Below are 20,371 nucleotides of genomic sequence, written 5' to 3'. Positions count from 1 at the left end.
TTCCTTGTCAGGGCTGGCTTCTAATTGTGATCCTCAGATCTCAGTCATCTTCACTTCTAAGCACCAGTGGCTCACACCTGTAATCCCACTCAGGAGGCTGAGATCTAAGATACTGGTTTGAAGCTAGCCCAGGCATATAATCTAAGACAGGAGTCAATGAGATAACCTGCGGCTCATGCCTGTAATCCTAGCTAGAGGAAAAATGAGATCTGAGTTCAAACCTAGCCCACGAGTGGAGCTGCTCATACTTTTTGTTTTGTTTTTTGGCTAGTCCTGGACCGTCAACTCAGGGCCTGAGCACTGTCTCTCAAGGCTAGCACTCTGCCACTTGAGCCACAGCGCCACTTCTGGCCATTTTCTGTATATGTGGTGCTGAGGAATCGAACCCAGGGCCTCATGTATACGAGGCAAGCACTCTTGCCACTAGGCCATATTCCGGGCCCCTGCTCATACTTTTTATCCCAGCTCATACTTTTTATCCCAGCTACTTCTCCAAGCTGAGGTCTGGAAGCTCTTAGTTCAAAGCCAACCTGAGCAGAAATGATTTGTGAGACTCTATCTCCAATTAATTAGCTAAATTTTACACCTCATTTTTGTCTAAAAAGCTATTTGAGGAATATTCCTATTTGGAAAAGTTTTTGGATGAAAATCTCTAAGCTGGAGATCTCATATTCTGGCAAAAACAATATCTGAACATATAGAATCAAATCATTTCACTCAATAACTCAGACAACTGTCTCAGGAAGGAGTTTCATACCAGAAAAATGAATTGATAAATGTTATCGATGTAAAGTTGTTGTTTTTTAACTTCTCACCTACCCACATACTTCATCCAAATGTACTGCACTACAACAATGTTGCAGAATCTTAAAAAAAAAAAAATTGAAATCTGTAGTATTTTTTTGGCCAGTCCTGGGGCTTGGACTCAGGCCTGAGCACTGTCCCTGGCTTCTTTTTGCTCAAGGCTAGCACTCTGCCACTTGAGCCACAGCGCCACTTCTGGCCATTTTCTGTATGGTGCTGGAGAATTGAACCCAGGGCCTCATGTATACGAGGCAAGCACTCTTGCCTAGGCCACTATCTCCAGCCCAATCTGTAGTAGTATTTTGATACATTTGCCTTTCTGAATGTGTGTGTACGTGTGTGTGTGTGGGGGGGGGGGTTGAAGATAGAACTGAAGGCACTGTACTAGGCAGGCAAATACTCTGCCACTTAGCTATGTCTCCAGCCCTGTAGGGTTTTTGGGTTTTCTTTTTGTGCCAGTCCTTGAATTTAGGACCTGGGCACTGTAGAGCTCTACCAACCTGAACCACAGCTCTACTTTAGCACTTTTTTTCTTGTTGGTTAACCAGAGATAAGAGTCTCACAGACTGGCCTCGAACTTTAATCCTCAGATCTGAGCCTCTTGAGTTGCTAGGATTGCAGGCACGAGCCACTGGCACCTGGCTTGATAAGACTTTACAGTATGAAAATATATTTTTGTTTATGAACAGCCAAAATTTGAAAAATAAGGGAAGCATTTAGGTACAAAATTTGTGTCATATTTGCTTAAAATACACAATTACCTATGGTCTGAAATTTTTATACATTTCAATTACAAAGTAACTTTTATATGATCTGCTTTTCGCTTAAAAAAACTTATTTTTAACCTGAAGTCTTACCATTTCTCTTCTTCTTTCTTCTTCTCTTTCAGCCTCTTTCTCATATTCCCTGGTTTTCTTCCTTTCTCTGATTTCCCAGTTTTTAAGGCGCTAAAAATAGAAAATTTCAAAGCATTCAAAAAACTTTATATAAAGGACTCTACAAAAAAACTAAGTATACTTTCTTTATAATACTTTATACTTTATAATACTTTCTTTATAATACTTTCTTTATAATATTAATATACTTTCTTTATAATATTAAAATATTTCCTCAATTTACCTCTTGATAAGCAGCTTCTTTCTCTCTGAGTTTTCTTTCAAGCTTTCTTCGTTCATATACATCTTCTTCATCCTCTTCTCGGTCTCTTTTCTTGTCTTTCTCTCTTTCCCTTTCCCGTTCTCTTTCTCGTTCTCTCTCTCTCTCCCGTTCTCGTTCTCGCTCTCGTTCTCGCTCTCGCTCTCGTTCTCGCTCTCGTTCCCTTTCTCGGTCTCTGCTCTTTTCTCTAAAATATTTTAGAAACTGTTAGTCTACTTTTAGTTTTAAGGAGCAAGGGAAAGGACAACAAATATTATGAAATAATAAACTCTAAACTCATCACAAAGGCGCATACTAGGGCTGGGGATATGGCCTAGTGGCAAGAGTGCCTGCCTCATATACATGAGGCCCTGGGTTCGATTCCCCAGCACCACATACACAGAAAATGGCCAGAAGTGGCGCTGTGGCTCAAGTGGCAGAGTGCTAGTCTTGAGCAAAAAAAAGAAGCCAGGGACAGTGCTCAGGCCCTGAGTCCAAGCCCCAGGACTGGCCAAAAAAAACCACCAAAAAAACAAAGGCACATACTAGGGGCCTGAAGTATAATCACTCAGTGGCACAACCTTTAAGTACCATGCTTAAGGCCCTGGGTTTTGACTGCAGGACTTCAATTCCAAAAAGGAAGAGCCAAGTATAGCATCATCACTCCTGTAACTTGGGAGGCCAAAAATAGGAGGATCATGGTTCAAGGCCAGCAAGGTCAGAGAAGTTCACATGATACCGCCCCCCGTTTTTTGTGTTTTGTTTTGTTCTGAAACCAGGATTTGACTTTGGTACCTGACACTTTTGCTCACTGGCTAACTAACACTCTGCCAACTGAGCCATATCTCCAACCCCAAAAGAACTCTCAGCGTTTTGTTGTTGTTTGTTTTATGCTGGTTCTGAGGCTTAAACTTGGGCCTGTGCACTATTTCTGAGCTGTGTGTTTTTGTATCTGTCCCTTTGTGTGTCTGTGTGGGGTGCGGGGGGGGGGGGGGTGTGATATCAGGGTCCAGATGTATGTCCAAGAAGGAAGGCAAGATCTTATCTCAAAAATAGCCAGCAGACAGACAAAAGGGCTAGAAGTAGACCAATTGCCATGCAAAAATAAGGTCTTGAATTCAAACTCCAGTAAACCACAAAAGGAGGAGGGGGATGAATTATTAATTCTGTCAAATTCCTAACCGAACCCTAAAGTCAATGTTAATTTTATTAGTATGTTCGAAACAAAATACATTCAAGGGGGGCTGGGAATATGGCCTAGTGGTAAAGTGCTAATCTCATACACATGAAACCCTGGGTTCAATTCCTCAGCACCACATAGATAAGTGGCCCTGTGGCTCAAGTGGCATAGTGCTAGCCTTGAGCAAAAAGAAGCCAGGGACAGTGCTCAGGCCCTGAGTTCAGAGCTGGCAAAAAAACAAAACCAAACAAAATACATTCAAGGATGGATACACTGGTGGCTCAAGGTTTGGAACCAGCCTGGGCAAGAAAAGTTGTTTAGACCTTTATCTCTAATTAACCACTAAAATGTCAGAAGCAAAGCAATGGCTCAAGTGGTAGCGTGACGACTTTAAGCAAAGAAGCTCAGTAACAGTATCCAGACCCTGACTTCAAGCCTGAGTTCAGAGAAAGAAAAAAACAATCATTCCCAGAAGGAATAGAAAAGGAACAGGACATTAGTGGCTCACACCTGTAAGTCTAACTAATCACAAGGCTGAGTTGAGATCTCTGAGAACAGTGGTTCAAAACCAGTCTAGGAAAGTCTGTGAGACACTTAGTGCCATTCAATCACTTGGAAAAAAAAAAAAAAAAACCCAACCATAAAGCTAGGCAGAGATGGCTCATGTCTGTAACCCTAGCTACTCAGGATTTATAAAATTTATTTTAAAGGGGGCTGGGGATATGGCCTAGTGGCAAGAGAGCTTGCCTTGTATACATGAGGCCCTGGGTTCGATTCCCCAGCACCACATATACAGAAAATGGCCAGAAGTGGCGCTGTGGCTCAAGTGGCAGAGTGCTAGCCTTGAGCAAAAGGAAGCCAGGGACAGTGCTCAGGCCCTGAGTCCAAGGCCCAGGACTGGCCAAAAAAAAAAAATAATAATAATAATATTTTAAAAAACAGTAAGCTTAAAAAAAAAAAAACAGCTCTGTTGCCAGGCACTGATAACTGATAGTTCACGCCTATAATCCTAGCTACTGAGGAGACTGAGATCTGAGGATCACAGTTCAAAGCCAGACAGGACAGGAAAGTCTGTGAGACTCTTATCTCCAACTAGTCACAGGGAAAAAAGCCAGAATTAGCATTGTGGCTCAAGTGGTAGAACACTAGCCTTGAGCAAAAAAAAACTCAGGGACAGAAGCCAGGCCTAGAGTTCAAGTCACAGGACTGATAAAAACAAAAAAAATTCACAGAAGTAGCTGTGGCTCAAGCAGAACAATACTAACCTTCAGTTTTTTTGTTTTTTTTTTTTGGTGCCAGTCCAGGGCCTTCAACTCAGTGAGGCCTAAGCTTCTTTTGCTCAAGGCTAGTAGTGCACTACCACTTGAGCCACAGCTAACTTTTTCTGAGTGGTTTATTGGAGATGAGAGTTTCATCGATGTTCCTGTGATCCTCAGATCGCAGCCTCCTGAGTAGCTAGGACTAAAGGCCTGAACCACTAGCACTTGGCAACTTTGAGCTTTTTTTAAAAAGCTACCAATATATTGAAAAAGAAAACCCTATAAGCAAGTTGCATGGGTAAAAATTAAAACAATGGTAAAAATTAAAGTTCATAAATATTTTATTCAGAATCATAAAACTAATATATATGTGTGTACCTGTATATATATGTATATACACAGACTAACTACTTATTTGGTGCCAGTTTTGGGGCTTGAACTCAGGGCACTGTCCCTGAGCTTTTGTGCTGAAGGCTAGTGCACTTGAGCCACAGCTCCACTTCTACCTTTTTGGTAGTTAATTGGAGATAAGACTATTAGCCTAGCCTTTCCTGCCTGGGCTGGCTTTGAATTATGATCCTCAGATCTCAGCTTCTTAAGAAGGGAGGATTAGTGATATGAGCTATCATCAGTGCTTAGCTATAAAACTGTACATATAGTATGATGCCATTAATCTAATTAAATCTACGTATGTGTATAAAATGATCATTTGTGGATAAATTATTTCATCAGAGAAAAAAAAAACAGATCTGTAATTTTGTAATCAAATTCAGTAAGAGCCAAACTGAAGAAGGGATTTTAATGCCACAGAAAAAAAAATACTGGATATCCAGTTCTAATATTATGATACATGGACCACAAATAGACCTCCGTAGAGTTTAAAGTGCTTCCCTCAGCCCACCTCTTAAAAGTGCTGGAGATGGGGCCCATTGCCTTACTCAAGCAGAAAACTAGTCATTGATATTTAGAAACTAGCTTGAAAAAAATCAGTACTTTCTTCTCTTCCCTCTTTTTGCTAGCAACTCTACTTATTTCCATTTGCACTAATTTCCTCAGTATTATAATTCATCAAATGGAATTCCTTATCCAAAGCCTTGAAGTACACAACAAAAAAGCTGGGCACTGGTGGCTCACACTTGTAATATAGTTACTCAGGAGACAGATTTGAAGATCACAGTTCAAGGCAGGAAAGTCTATGAGACTCTTATCTCAAACTAATCACCAAAAACTAGAAGTGGTAAAGCCCTATCCTTGAGCAAAGAAGTTCATGGCAGGGCCCAGGCCTACCAACACACACACACGCACGCACGCACGCACGCACGCACACACACACACGATAAATGATGAAATTTTCCAGGAGCCAGATAGGTAAGCTGTGGCAGTTCAGTGGACCAATAAACAGACTCCCCCCACAGTGAGTTCTCTGTATACAGAAATCTTAATGCAAAGGCAACTGCCTGCCAATTCAAAAAATAAACATGGGTATATCACCTTTATAATAACTATAAATTTTTTTTAAAGATTAACAGGGTGGGGATATAGCCTAGTGGCAAGAGTGCCTGCCTCGGATACACGAGGCCCTAGGTTCGATTCCCCAGCACCACATATACAGAAAACGGCCAGAAGCGGCGCTGTGGCTCAAGTGGCGGAGTGCTAGCCTTGAGCGGGAAGAAGCCAGGGACAGTGCTCAGGCCCTGAGTCCAAGGCCCAGGACTGGCCAAAAAAAAAAAAAAAAAAAAGAAAGATTAACACTGCACTATATATACAAGTTGTTGTGTTCTGCGTCTGTAAAAACTGGTTTTGCAGCTAAAGTAATCACTAAGTTAAAAATTGTTGCTAAGGATACAGCTCAGCAGTAGAATTCTTGTGTGGCACATAACAGGCCCTGGGCACACAAATGGATGGTAGAAAAGTGAGCAAATGGAGTCATTATATTCAAAGTGCATTATGTAAAACTGTGTAACTGAGGGCAAGGATAGAAGGGTGGACAAAAGGGGAAGAATGATGGAGGGATGACACTGATCAAGATGCATTGTATTCCTAACCTGAATTACAGAACTGAAATTAATAAATTTAAAAACTTAATAAATTAAAAGGCCTTGTGGGACTGGGAATGTGGCTTACTGGTACAGTGCTTGCCTAGTATGTGTGAAGCCCGGGTTTGATTCCTCAGTACCACAGAAACAGGAAGAAAAAAAAAAAAAAGAAAGAAAAGAAAAAGACAGAAGTAGTGCTGTGGCTCAAGTGGTACAGCATTAGCCTTGAGCACAGTGAGGCTCAGGGACAGAGCCCAGGCCCTGAGTCCAAGCCCCAGGATTGGGGGGGGGGGGGGGGGCGCTCCTGTATTCAATTCCCTCACTGCAAGAGAAACAAAAATGAATTCTAGTTTGCAATCACAGCATTCAAAAGGCTAAGGCACACTTCAGGGATAATTCCAGCCTGAACTACACAGTAAGACCCTGCCTCACAAATATCCTTCCCCACACCCAAACGAAGTCATTTTCACCAATGTTGTGTACTCATATAAAAGAAAGCCATGCTAAGGAGAGGGCTACCCTAACATTCTTGGTACCAGAAACAAATGCTTCTATGAACCTTACCTTGACCGACTTCGATCCTTATTTCGATCTGAGCTCCTTTCCCGATCCCGGTCCCGATCTCTCTCTCGATCCCGATCTCGGTCTCTCTCTTTTGTTCGGTCACGGTCCCTATCCCGTTCTCGTTCCCGCTCCCGTTCCTTCTCCTTTTCTCGTTCACGTTCTCTTTCCCTTTCTCGTTCCCGTTCTCGCCTTTCTCGTTCCCTTTCACGCTCCCTCTCTCTTTCTCTCCGTTCTTTCTCAATTTCCTGTCTTTCTTTTTCCTTTTTGCCTTTCTCTTCTTCCAGTTTCTAGAAACCAATAAAAGTACTTTTAGAGTTAACTCTGTATAGCTCCAGTATTCAGACCTTTCCCGGCGCAATGCCCAACATTGGGAACAAAAACATCAAATCAATGATACTTTTATATACTGTGGCTTTACTTGCAAATTAAGCTGAAGCAATCACAAGACTAGATTCGTGCAAAACCATATACTCTACACAGACCAGGAATCTCCAATCTTGGATGCTGGGAGATGTTGTCAAGTGTGGCTAGCCACTCAAGTGACAATGTAAAACCAGGAAGAATGTGGTGGCTCACAGCAATTTCAAGAAAGACAATCATTTGGCTAAAACATAATTCTGCCCAGTACATATCTGTAAGTCAGTGACACTACAAATAGTAATCATAACCCTGGACTTCCTAAAGGTTGCTAGATGAGGGTTTTAAGAGAGTCAGGTCACTGAAATGCAAAACCTTCTGTACTCTGGTTAGCCCACCCTCCAAAAGAAACCTAATTCAAAAAACCCAGTCGAGATCTGCCTTCTTATTATGGAAATATTCACTCCCACCATTACAAGATGGACAGCCCACCAAATACAAAAGCTCTAAAAATCATTCACTTCAAGCAAAATATACATAATTATATTTTCACTTAAAATATTTAAGTATTATACCCATGCCTGTAAGACAATGAAAATATATTTACAATGATAAATCCATCCTTGGAAGGAATGATTGTGTATGAACTTACAGATGCTGTGCTAGGACATGGATCGCCAACACTGGATTAACCTTGCCTATAAGCTATGTTTCTGGGAGGAAGAGCAAGTACATGGTTCACAAATAGACCAAATGCAAATTCAAACCAAGTTTGTCCCCTAAAGTTTACCAGTGTACCACAAGGTTTCTACACAAACTCAGAAGAAAAAAAACAATAAAAAGTTTAAATCCAAACAGGTTAAAGAAAACAAACACATTTATTCCTCAGGTTTCATATTTAGTTTCACTGAAATGAAATCTTAAAACTGCAACAATAAAATGTGCATTTCTGTTTTCTCAGTCATGTAAAGCATTTAAAACAACTTTAAAAAGAAGTCTTACCTGTTTGATACTTTTTTCTTGTTCAAGGGTCAGAGAACTGATAGAGGATTATGAAAGGAAAGCTAATGTATGAATCATCAATATATTCAGCTGCTGTGCTAATCTAAATCCAAGTAGAGTGTAGTCAGAGCCAATGCTGAATACATTGAAATTACAAAGGGAAGAAATAAAGAAATGGTAGAAAGACAGAAACAGGGTATTAAAGGAGAAAAATCTCATTTCTGAAACACTTCCATAACATTGATACTGTAAAGTGAGGCTAGACTATACTTTAAACTTACCTCAATGTTTTACACTTAAAGAAACTTGTTTTTCTGATAAATACTTACAGATGATTTTAGCTGTTCCAATTTAATTTCTTTCGTACACTTCCCTAATTTTTTATTCTTGCTTATGAGTCAATATGCTACTTTTCTCTTATGTAAAAATACTTGTTCCAGAACTTATCTCAAAAATTTGGTTGTTTTAAATAAATGAAAGTGAATGCCTCTAGTTCATACTAAATGCTCTTCTGGAAAGACATTATATACGCTATGTATATATGTTCAAGCAACTATGTACACAGAATATATGTATTTTTCTTTGAATAAAGACTTGAGAAAGAAGAAATGAGGCATGTAAAGTAATGAGAAAGTAACGAAGAGAAAAGGACAGATTTTAAAAAATCAAAAATCTTACCTTCTTCTCTCTTCAGACTCATCCGTGCTGTAAATGGACGCCCCCTGCCACGCTGATACCCTGACAGTCTGTGGTTATTTAATAAACTCATACCAAAACATGCAAAGGTTCACTGAGCTCATATGTTATTACTGGAGCTTCAAATATCCCCTTTACCCATACCACCCAATCAAAAAGAACTATTTTTATTTTCTTGTTTTAAAAACACATTTTGGAAATTCAAAACATTCCCTCCAATGAAATAATATGAAGGCCGTGATATGCCTGATTCATACAATTCTGAAGCAGTAACTTCTGAATTTTTGTTTTTAAATACGGTTCCCTCACTACCAATAAGTTTAACAAATAAAACAAAAAAGGGGTAAACCACACACACAACTGTATACCATTTTTAAGCTTACTCAACCCTGAATTTGAGTACAAGATGTATTGCTCTACAATGACTTTCCATAAACCACTGTGTTAACTCTCAAAATTTTGAGAGTTACATTTGTGTGTTTTTAGACACTTAATTCCTGAAAAGGCATTGTGCATATGAGCTATGGCTAGACATTTGAACAATTTGTGTTCAGCAGCACTAATCATTGGTATTAACTGTCAACTTGGGATTTTGAAAGCAATTAAAAAAAAATAAAGGATCCAATAAAGAGAACATGGACACAATATTTCGGAGTTTAAGGTCTCTCAGTCTATGAGTAAGAACCAGTAACAGCTTATTACCTCTAATACCAAAATAACAATTCATGCAGTGTTTGCATTTCACCACCCGTAAGCATCAACTTCAACACCAGCAAACATTCACAGATGCACTGTCATTGAGAGAAGCTTTAAATAGGCAAAACTCGTGAGTGGGATTTACTACATATACAAACCCATTTCCAAGCCAGTTACCCCTTTGCATATTTTTCTGAGGGGGCATCCATAAATATAATAAAAAAACAGAAGCTCATACTTACATCCTATTCCTTGTTACTTTCCAAGCTGAGAGTTTCATCTTGCATTAGTCACCATATGATCTCTATCATAATGGTGGGGGTCAATGAATAGATTAGCTTTATGGGAATTTACAGTTCTTCCATGCATCTACTAATTTGGTAAGTCTGGTAATCACTGATCTACTTTTGAAAATCTCCCCCACTCAACTTACATCTCTAGAAGTCTTAAATTTTAATCTCAGCTCAAAAGAAAAGGTTTTCCTAAGACTAAGATAAGTAACTGCCCCCAGAAATAAACTCTACTACACTATACTTCTGGTCCCTGTAATCCAGTTTAAATCTGACTTTGATGTTTATGTTGAAATCTAATAATTACTTTGTTCATATTAAAGTGAGATGACTGCATAGTTTTAATTGAAAAACTTAAGCAAGAGTATGTCAATGACCACTTTAATATGGTACTAGTCTTCTGTTTGTTTCTACCTAAATATTAAACCTATAAAAACCATAGAAAATTATATTCTAATGTAAGGTTGATTTTCTTGTCTGTTTGCTTTGGGTTCTGTAAAAAGTCTAGATTGGTATCAAGTAAAAAAACAAGAATACTACCTTGTGTGTATCTCTGAATTTGCTGATCTCACGAGATATCAGGTCTCTTTTGTCTTCTTCCATTTCTATAGCATTTATATCCTCCTAAAAGACAAGGGAAACATAAGGTAATGAATGAATCAATATCAACCAATGAATCTACCTCACTATAAAAGGTTCAAGGTTAAGATATTTTGTAAATACGACTATGTAAAAAATTGACAGTAACATGTAACATTCTGAAGTTATTATTTGAGAGATCAGACAGACAAAAATCAAAAATCTGCCAGTTAAACAGTACACACAGGTAGTGTCAAAGCCTACGATTTAAACGAACCTTAGTGATGAGTGGATAAGGGATCAGTGGAGCCACTGGAAATCTGCGGAAAATCTGCGGAAAAATCCACAAAGATTTTTTTAAAAAACAGCCCAAACTACTGTGCAGTTCAACGTCTTATACATTTGTGTCATGAGCAATCAAGTACTTGTGAAATTTTTATTTGAAATTAGATAACAAATGACTTCATTTAAGGAGAGAAAGCTACATAAAAGCCAAGGATAAAATAAACAGCCAAATCCTGCTAGTTTCCTTCTAAGTCTATTATCATTAGATTAGATTATTTCTCCAGTCACATTTCCTTTCTTAAAAAGTTCATTTGGGGCCTTAAAGCTCTCTTGCTTGAGAGGCCCACTCCTATGCAGTAGAGTATATTCACACTTTATTCTTGCTTTACTTCTCGGTTTGTCTCTTGCCTCCCTAGTTGGGATCAACCCCAACTAAGGCAATTAATTTCTACTCGGATGTTCACTATTTATGAAACACAGGAATGGAAAAAGTTTCCCCAAGTCTTTAAGTCTCCATTTCTGAGGATTCTCATGTCATGTAAAAAACACATTAAATGATTTTTAAAATCTCTCCTTTCAATAAAAAATTTCTCTCCCTTCAACAACGTTAAAAAAGAAAAATATGCAGCCAACTACCAGTGGCTCACACCTGTAATCCTAGCTACTCAGAAGGCTAAGATCTCAGGATTGTGATTCAAAGCCAGTCTGAACATGAAAGTCTGTGAGACTCTCATCTCCAATCAACCACCAAAAACTCAGAGGAGCTGTGACTCAAGTGGTAGAGCACTAGCCTTGAGATCAAGGGAAGTGGCCCAGGCCCTGAATTCAAGCCCCAGGACCAGCACACACACTCACACAAATACGTAAGTAAATAATTTTATTTAACTTTAAGTTTAGCACAAGTGCCAACTGTGACTGAAAAGGCTGAGTAATAATAAATACAAAGTCTAAAGATCAAGAACAGGTTAAAACACATACACACACACACACACACGTATTTGACCAAACACAAAATCCATGATGTCCAAAAAGGACATCAAAATCCAAGATAATATCAACTGCCACTACTTATTGGCAAATAATCCTAGTACATACATTTAGGGTACTTTTTCATAGCATATATAATCTAAATATATAAGTACTTTGTAGTTTTTCATAAGTTTTATCCAAAGAACTGACTATATATAAAAACAAAATCTCTCAAAACCTACAATGTTATCAAACTGACATACAAAATAAAACGACAGAAATGAATGTTAGAACACATACGTCCTCCTTCTTTTCCTTCTTCTTCTTTCTGGGGTGAGAGTCAGATTCCTGCGAAGGGGCATTTAGCTCACTGGAGTATTCACGTATTAAAACTTCAATGGCCCCTTTAATCATCTGATCTCGTCTCTTTGTTTCTTCATCTAAGGCTTCTTCATCATCATTAGTGACGGTTTCTGGCCTGGCATTCTTAAAAACCAAGACAAGTTAAGGGGAAGAAAAACCAAACAAAAAAATGAAAACCTTTCTAAAGTAAGAGGTAATACACATATTTCCTCTAAACACCTCCATATTCTTACTAAGGGCAGTTGGTTTTGTTGATACCTAATACCCAAGTTAAATAAAAGCAAGAAAAGGTCAAACAAAAAACACTAAGCTATACACACAAAACATTAGCATCCAGAATGGCTATAGGCTGAAATGGTTTCTTTTGCACCTTCTGCTTACATCATTTCTATAATTCAGGAAAAAAACCATGTGTCTGTACCCTAAAGGGGAATCAACTTTTAAATACTACACATTTTTTCTTACACACACGTGTGATGTTATAAAAACACACTTCATGTAATGTTTCTCAAAACAAATGACTACTCATTACCTTATTAATGACAAGAAATAAATGGTCTGTCAACTGTTGTCTCTTTGGAGGAAAAAAAAATACTGTCTTCCCATATATAATGAATCGTATCAACATGAACTTCAATATATGGAAACAAGAGGCTCTTATAATGTCCTGTATGTAGGGTTTTTCCCCTCTGTTTCTCTTGGTTTTCTGTACCTTCTATCTGTATATAAGATTATTCGAGGGCTAGGAATATGGCCTTGTGGCAAGAGTGCTTGCCTCGTATATAATGAAGCCCTGGGCTCAATTCCTCAGCACCACATATATAGAAAAAGGCCAAAAGTGGCGCTGTGGCTCAAGTGGCAGAGTGCTAGCCCTGAACAAAAAAAAAAAGGACAGTGCTCAGGCCCTGAGTTCAAGTCCCAGGACTGGCCAAAAAAAAGAAAAAGAGAAAAAGAAAAAGAAAGATTATTCAATATGTGGAAGGGAAAGAGAATCACAGAAACAGCAGGACAAAAGATGAACCAATACAACATTGATACTCATTTGACACTATGTGGGATATGAAACTTACAACTTGGGGCAGGGGAAAATAGGGAGGGTGGAGATAATAAAGGACAGAGTAACAATGACTAAAAATCAAATGTATTCATTGCCTTGCTTATATAACTGTAACCCTTCTGCTCATCGCCTTTATTCAATAAAAAAATTTTTAAATACTATCTTCAAATGTTGCTGATATTTCTGGTTGTAGAGTTATTCCAGTTAAAAAACAGACTATATAATGATCTTAAAGCTTCGGATAGTTTCCAGTTATTCTCCACTCTTCTCCACTTAAAATATGGAAAAGAATAAAAGTATGAAAAAGCAACATTAAAAAAGCAATACATGTACCATTTTTCTATAATATACATCTGCATACCCACATAGCTCCTAAAATACTTATTAATTTACATGACTAATACATACAATGCATGTGAGGATGCACAGAAGATCCATGCTCCTTTACGTAACTTTACTGAAGGTGAATTACATGTCTTGTGGTTTCTGTTGGCAACAAATAGCCTCTCATAATTCAATCAGCAGAATTTTTGAGGTTGTTTTCAATGGGTAGCTATTCATCAAGCCTTCATTTCTTAAATAATTCACTGAACAAATTCTTATTCAGGGTACTATATAACACTGTTCAAGAGCATAAAATTAACTTTTGGGTTTTTTTGGCCGGTCCTGGGACTTAAGTCTCTGGATCTGGGCTCCTTTTTGCTCAAGGGTAGTGCTTTACCACTTGAGCCACATCTGGCTTTTTCTGTGATTAACTGGAGATGAGAATCTCAGTTTCCTGCCCAGGCTGACTTTGAACCACGATCCTCACTCAAATCTCAACCTCCTGAGTAGTTAGGATTACAGACGTAAGCCACTAGCACCCAGCAAAAGCAACAATTTTATAAAGACCTTTACCCTCAAGCATTTGCCAACTTAGGACAAGACAGGAATTATAATGCAGGTAACATCAACACAAGGCATTATGTGATATGATAAAACTACCAACTCTAAAAGTTTCTTTCTCAAACCTGCCTCTTCATCCAATCTTCTTGTAGCCCATTTTCTACTTGGCATCTTAAAGATGCTTTACACAGGTCTGTAATTAAACTATTAAAATTATTTAGCAACGTGGTAAGCATAGATTTACAGTGAGAAGTTCCCTTTTTACTTAAAATAGATTACAGCAACAAAAATTTAATTTATATGTCATTTAAAAAATCCTTCAGTGATGATATATCTCACTTCTCTAAAGGTCTTATATAAAATAGAACTTTCTAGTCTTGAAGAACATAATGACTCAAAACTCCTTGGTTCTTTTTGGCTTTTGGATCTTAGCCTCTCAAACGCTAAAATTACACCCAGATCACTTAAACTGTTATCTTTTTTTTTTTTTTTTTGGCCAGTCCTGGGCCTTGGACTCAGGGCCTGAGCACTGTCCCTGGCCTCTTTTTGCTCAAGGCTAGCACTCTGCCACTTGAGCCACAGCGCCGCTTCTGGCTGTTTTCTGTATATGTGGTGCTGGGGAATCGAACCTAGGGCCTCGTGTATCCGAGGCAGGCACTCTTGCCACTAGGCTATATCCCCAGCCCTAAACTGTTATCTTTTGAAAAAACTTATACTACAGAATTACACTTTGGAAGAAGAAGAGTTATGGCTCAATTGAGAGTACTTGCCTGGCATTCTCCAGGCTCTGGAGCCAGTATTGGATTTGAGCTCAGAGTTTTGTGCTCTTGCTTATGAGCTTTTTTCACTCAAGGCTGAAACCCTACCATTTGAAACAAATGTCAATTTGTGGCTTCTTGCTGGTTACTGGAGCTAAGGGTCTCTCAGATTTGTCAGCCCAGCCAAGCTTTCAACTGCGATTCCCAGATCTCAGTCATCTGAGTAGCTAGGCTTACAGGTGTGAATCACCAGCGCACCATTAAATCCAGTTTAAAAATAAAAATTCTTAGGGAATTAAGACAAAAAACCAACCCACACATTTACTAAAGCAAGAAAAACCTGAATAATCTTAGTGAATATATATTTTTTAAATATAGTGAATATATATTTTTTAAGTTTTAATGACATGATAGATAATATAACTTGCTGTATAGATACAAATTATACCCCAAAGAAATTGTACTTTTATTATTTCCTTACAAATATGGGCAAGGATAAGACTATCAGGTGAGCAACAAACTAACTCTTAATGAATGTTTGCTCCGTTGCTTTAGGCAAGACATTTTCCTATGTAATATTTGTGAACCTATTGTTCTTTCTACTTAAAATAAAGAATTCAGAAAAGGGAGTGATGTAGGAACTACAAGACCAACTATATATACCACAGAGCAGACTGATACACATCAATAAAAATCCTGTGTTTATGGAAAGACCGGTGGCATAGGGTTGATGACGGCTACATGAATCAATGGGACACGTTATAATTCTGTGACAGAATTTCAACAGGAAACTTTGATGAGCAAGAAGGATCTGAGACGTCAAGGGTGAGTCGAACAGGCAGGGAAAAGCAAAGTTAGAAAGGTAAAAATCAAGCGATCCTTAATGCTATGCTAAATAAAAATGCAGGCTTTGTTCAATAAGAAACCCACAGCACAAAAAAAAAAACAGGTAAAAGAAACAGTATACCAATATAATTATATTTCTACTTCAGAAATATAGGCAATTAAGCCAGGTGCTGAAGGTTCATGCCTGTAATCCTAGCTACTCCTAAGTAGCTAAGAGACCTAAGGATCCTGATTTGAAGCCAGTCTGGGCAGGGAAGTCCATGAGACTCTTACCTCCAAATAACTACCTGAAAAATTGGAAGTTGAGCTGTTGCTCAAAGTGGTAGAGCACTAGCTTTGAGCAAAAAAGCTCAGGGACAGAGGCTGGGAATATGGCTTAGTGGGAAGAGTGGTTGCCTCATAATACATTAGGTTTGATTCCTCAGCACCACATATATAGAAAAGGGCAACAGTGGTGCTGTGGTTCAAGTTTGGCAGAGTGCTAGCCCTGAGCAAAAAGAAGCCAGGAACAGTGCTCAGACCCTGAGTTCAAGCCCCAGGACTGCAAAAAAAAAAAAAGTTCAGGAACAGCACCCAGGCTCTAAATAGTCAGTTCACACTGAGGTAAAACCCAAACACACAACAAAATTGTGCATTACTAAAATTGGAGGGAAAGATAGAATTAAGTTGGGGGGGGGGGAGGGCTGCTTTTAACACAATAAGCTGGGCCGGACCACAGTAGCTCATGCCTGTAATCCTAGCTTACTCAGGAGGCTGAAATCTGAGGATTGTGGTTCAAAGCCAGCATGGGCAAGAAAGGTTGTAAGACTCTTATCTCGGATTGACCACCAGAAAACCGGAAGTGGCACCATGACTGAAGAGCTCAGAGACAGCGCCCAGGCCCATAGTTCAAGCCTCCCCCCACACACACACAAAAAAAATACTGTCTTTATACAAAGAAATAAATGCACATGACAGAATTAAAACTATATTCAGCCACACAAATAAGTTTCTCTAATATATGACCAAAAAAAAGTCATAGTCATAGTGATGAGTATAATGGTATTTAATTCCTTTTTATACTTTGCTTCATTTTATCCATTGATTCTCTTTTCTAAGCAAAGAACATATAAGGCTTTTACAAATGGGGTGATACAACAAGAAAGCTATTTCTATCTTGAGAGGTAGCGAAAATTTAATGAAAACTAAGGCTATTATGGTTTTGTTTCCCTTGGGAGGAGATTTGGTCAGCTAAAGATGCTAAAAAAGGAAATAGGAAGGGACAATTAGGCAATACTAGTCAAGTTTAAGCTTTGTTTTTGCTTGAGGTAATAAATACATTAGAACACAACACACTATACAAAATTTTCCTTTACTTTTTAGTTTCACTTATGATAGCCTGAATTTAAAAAACAAACAAAAAGATGCTGGTGGCTCATGCCTGTAATCCTATCTACTCAGGAAACTGACATTTGATGACTGAGGTTTGAAGCCAGCCAGAGCAAGGAAGTGTGAGAATCTCATCTCCAATTAACCACCAAAAGAGTTGGAAGTAAAGCTATAGCTCAAGTGGTAGAGTGCTAGCCTGGGGCAAAAAAAAGCTCAGGGACAGCAACTTGGCCTTGAATTGAAGGCCCAGGACCAGTATATAAAAACAAAAAACCCAGACTGTCTGACAAAGCTACCCAAGTGTATAAAGTAGTTGACTTATTTTCATTCATCTTATAGTCTGTGTAAATTTAAAAGAGAGGGAAACTAGTAAAGATTTTGTAGGTTGAAATACATTTTGTACTTACTTACAAAGCTGCCTTAATGAATTAGCTCAGTTTGGAATAGTCTGTACCAGTGTTTTCTCTGGCAAGTTAACCTTGTCCAGCCTCCCTTACTACCTTCATCCCAACCTGGAACAAGCAAATCAACAGTCATCCACCCACTGTGGGTAGATAATAAACACTTAAAATAACTACAAACAGTAAAATACTCTTCTTCATTTAAGTCATATATTATGATGCTGATGACCTTGTGAATTCTCAAGTTAGATTTATTTATAATGGAAGTATTTACTTTCAAATAGCTCAGCTGGCCTAGAAAAGGTGACAGACACTATAGGAAACATACCCCATTAACATAGGGACAGAAGCATAGCTCAGGTGATAGAGTGCCAGCCAATGAGCAAGTGTTGGATACCAAGTTCAAGAACCAGGCTTGAACAAAAACAAAACAACAACAAAAAACCCACATACCCCATTAGAAGCTTTCTTCTTTGCTTTCCATTCATCCAGTTGTGCCTTTGTCTTTGCATCAACTTTTACCAGTAGTTTCTTCTCTCCAATCTGCAGGTCATGCAATAATCTGAGCGCACGAAGGGTAGATTCAGGCTCTTTATATTCACAGAATCCAAAGGCTAGCAATAGATGTAAAGAATTAGTAAAATATTAATACTATTATGCATTGGTTTTTACTCTGGAAAAGAAAAGTTAAAGGGCTGGCAATATGGCTTAGTGGTGGTAGAGTGTTTGCCTAGCATGCATGAAGCCTTGGGTTTGATTCCTCAGTACCATATAAACAGAAAAGGCCAGAAGTGGCGCTGTGGCTCAAGTGGTGGAATGCTAGCCTTGAGCAAAAAGTAGTTCTAGGACAGTGCCCAGGTCCTAAGACCCAGGGCTGGCAAAAAAGAAAGAAAAAAAATAAGTCATAAAAGACAAAATTGGCATAGTATCTGAAGTATATAAGCTATCACAATACACCTGTCCTTTGATAATCATTTTACTTTTTTTTTTTTTTGCCAGTCCTGGGCCTTGGATTCAGGGCCTGAGCACTGTCCCTGGCTTCTTTTTGCTCAAGGCTAGCACTCTGCCACTTGAGCCACAGTGCCACTTCTGGCTTTTTTGTATATATGTGGTGCTGGGGAATTGAACCTAGGGCTTCATGTATGCGAAGCAAACACTCTACCACTAGGCCATATTCCCAGCCCCAGTCATTTTACTTTTAAGTACCCTTGAACAACTAAGAGAAAAATTTAATCCAATCAAAAGGAAAAAGATTCAAATAAAGCAAGGCTACTTATCAGAATATCTGATAAAATACTAGCAAGCAACCAATTCCGTAACTTATGACATAATTATTTCATAAATCATCCTACTCATACTTCCTAACAGTCACAAACGGCTTGAATGTAAATAAAGCACTTTTGATCTCTGAGAGGTTAAAACTTTAGAAATACAGTTCTTTTATATTGTGTTATTTTTCTATGTTTATTTGATTTTAGTCAGGCAATCTCACTTTTTCTTTTTTCTTGTTCTTTGGGGGTTTGGGTTTTTTATTTTTGAGTCAGGGTTTTGGTGTGTAACCAGGGTGGTTCTGAACTTGCAATCTTCCTGCCTCATCTTCCTGAGTGCTAGAATTATAAGCACATATCACAATGCCTCACATTAATCCCACAATTAATGTGAATTAAATTAAACCAAGTTAAAATTAGAAATAAAAACCCCGGTCAAGTCACTAGTAGCTTACACCCATAGTCCTAGCTAGCTGAAAGCCAGCTTAGGAAGAAAAGTCTGAGACTCTGTCTCCATTTAGCCAGCAAAAATGCAGGACTACTGGAGGTATAGTTCAAGTGGCAGAGCACCAGCTGTGAGTGAAAAAGCTGAGCTAACATGCAAGGCCCTGAGTTCACGCATAGATGCATGTACATACACAATACCAGTTAATTTAGTACTTAATGATTTTTGTAAACAATTTCCAACTAAAAGTAACCAGACACAAAAACGGGGACAAAAGGTGAAATTCACTGAACTCTATGTTGGAAATCAATTGTACAATTTGGGGAGATGGGAGGGGAAAAACTGGGAGAGAATGGGGGAGTAGGACACACTGTTCAAAAGGAAATATTTCCATTGCCTGACTTATGTAACTAAGCCCTGTGTACATCACCTTCACAATAAAGTTTTTAAAAAATTAGACACTCATTGAAGAAATGATAGATTCTAAACCTGAGGTAGAAATACCACCAAATAAATATTTTGTCATATCAGATTTTAAAAACCAAAATAGGTGTTTCTACCACAAGATATGAAAGGTACTTTGCTCTCAAGAATAACAAATGAAATATACAAAGGGAAAGGAGGGGGGCTGGGAATATGGCCTAGTGGCAAGAGTGCTTGTCTCATATACATGAAGCCCTGGGTTCGATTCCCCAGCACCACATACATAGAAAATGGCCAGAAGGTGGCTGGGAATATAGCCTAGTGGCAAGAGTGCTTGCCGCGTATACATGAAGCCCTGGGTTCAATTCCCCAGCACCACATATATAGAAAATGGCCAGAAGTGGCACTGTGGCTCAAGTGGCAGAGTGCTAGCCTTGAGCAAAAAGAAGCCAGGGACAGTGCTCAAGCCCTGAGTCCAAGGCCCAGGACTGGCAAAAAAAAAAAAAAAAAAAAGCAGAAAATGGCCAGAAGTGGCACTGTGGCTCAAGTGGCAGAGTGCTAGCTAGCCTTGAGCAAAAAGAAGCCAGGGACAGTGCTCAGGCCCTGAGTCTAAGGCCCAGGACTGGCAAAAAACAACAACAAAAAAAAAAAAAAAAAAAAAAAAAAAAAAGGGAAAGGAGGAAAAAAACTGAGGGAAGAGGTGACA

At 38.7% G+C, this 20,371-nt stretch overlaps 1 protein-coding gene and 1 long non-coding RNA gene across 3 annotated transcripts in view; one reads left to right on the top strand and one right to left on the bottom strand.

Moving 5' to 3' along the window:
* Positions 1-20,371, bottom strand: part of Rbm25 (RNA binding motif protein 25) — a 53,163-nt gene that overhangs the window by 10,493 nt on the left and 22,299 nt on the right. For both annotated transcript variants that reach the window (XM_048362698.1, XM_048362697.1), the window contains 7 exons: positions 17,983-18,143; positions 12,152-12,337; positions 10,875-10,928; positions 10,559-10,642; positions 6,978-7,264; positions 1,924-2,146; positions 1,662-1,751 (listed from right to left, as the gene is read on the bottom strand). In XM_048362698.1, the coding sequence (XP_048218655.1) occupies positions 1,662-1,751; positions 1,924-2,146; positions 6,978-7,264; positions 10,559-10,642; positions 10,875-10,928; positions 12,152-12,337; positions 17,983-18,143 (1,085 nt within the window). The remainder of the gene's footprint in view (positions 1-1,661; positions 1,752-1,923; positions 2,147-6,977; positions 7,265-10,558; positions 10,643-10,874; positions 10,929-12,151; positions 12,338-17,982; positions 18,144-20,371) is intronic.
* LOC125363460 lies at positions 14,284-19,897 on the top strand. Its single transcript, XR_007213236.1, has 3 exons — positions 14,284-14,478; positions 18,154-18,155; positions 19,866-19,897. It is a non-coding gene; the product is annotated as an uncharacterized LOC125363460 (long non-coding RNA).

Source organism: Perognathus longimembris, chromosome 14, assembly GCF_023159225.1.
Source record: "Perognathus longimembris pacificus isolate PPM17 chromosome 14, ASM2315922v1, whole genome shotgun sequence".
In the NCBI taxonomy this organism is placed as follows: domain Eukaryota; kingdom Metazoa; phylum Chordata; class Mammalia; order Rodentia; family Heteromyidae; genus Perognathus; species Perognathus longimembris.
The sequence above is the reverse complement of the archived record's forward strand: the minus strand, read 5'-3'. Positions and strand labels throughout refer to the sequence as shown.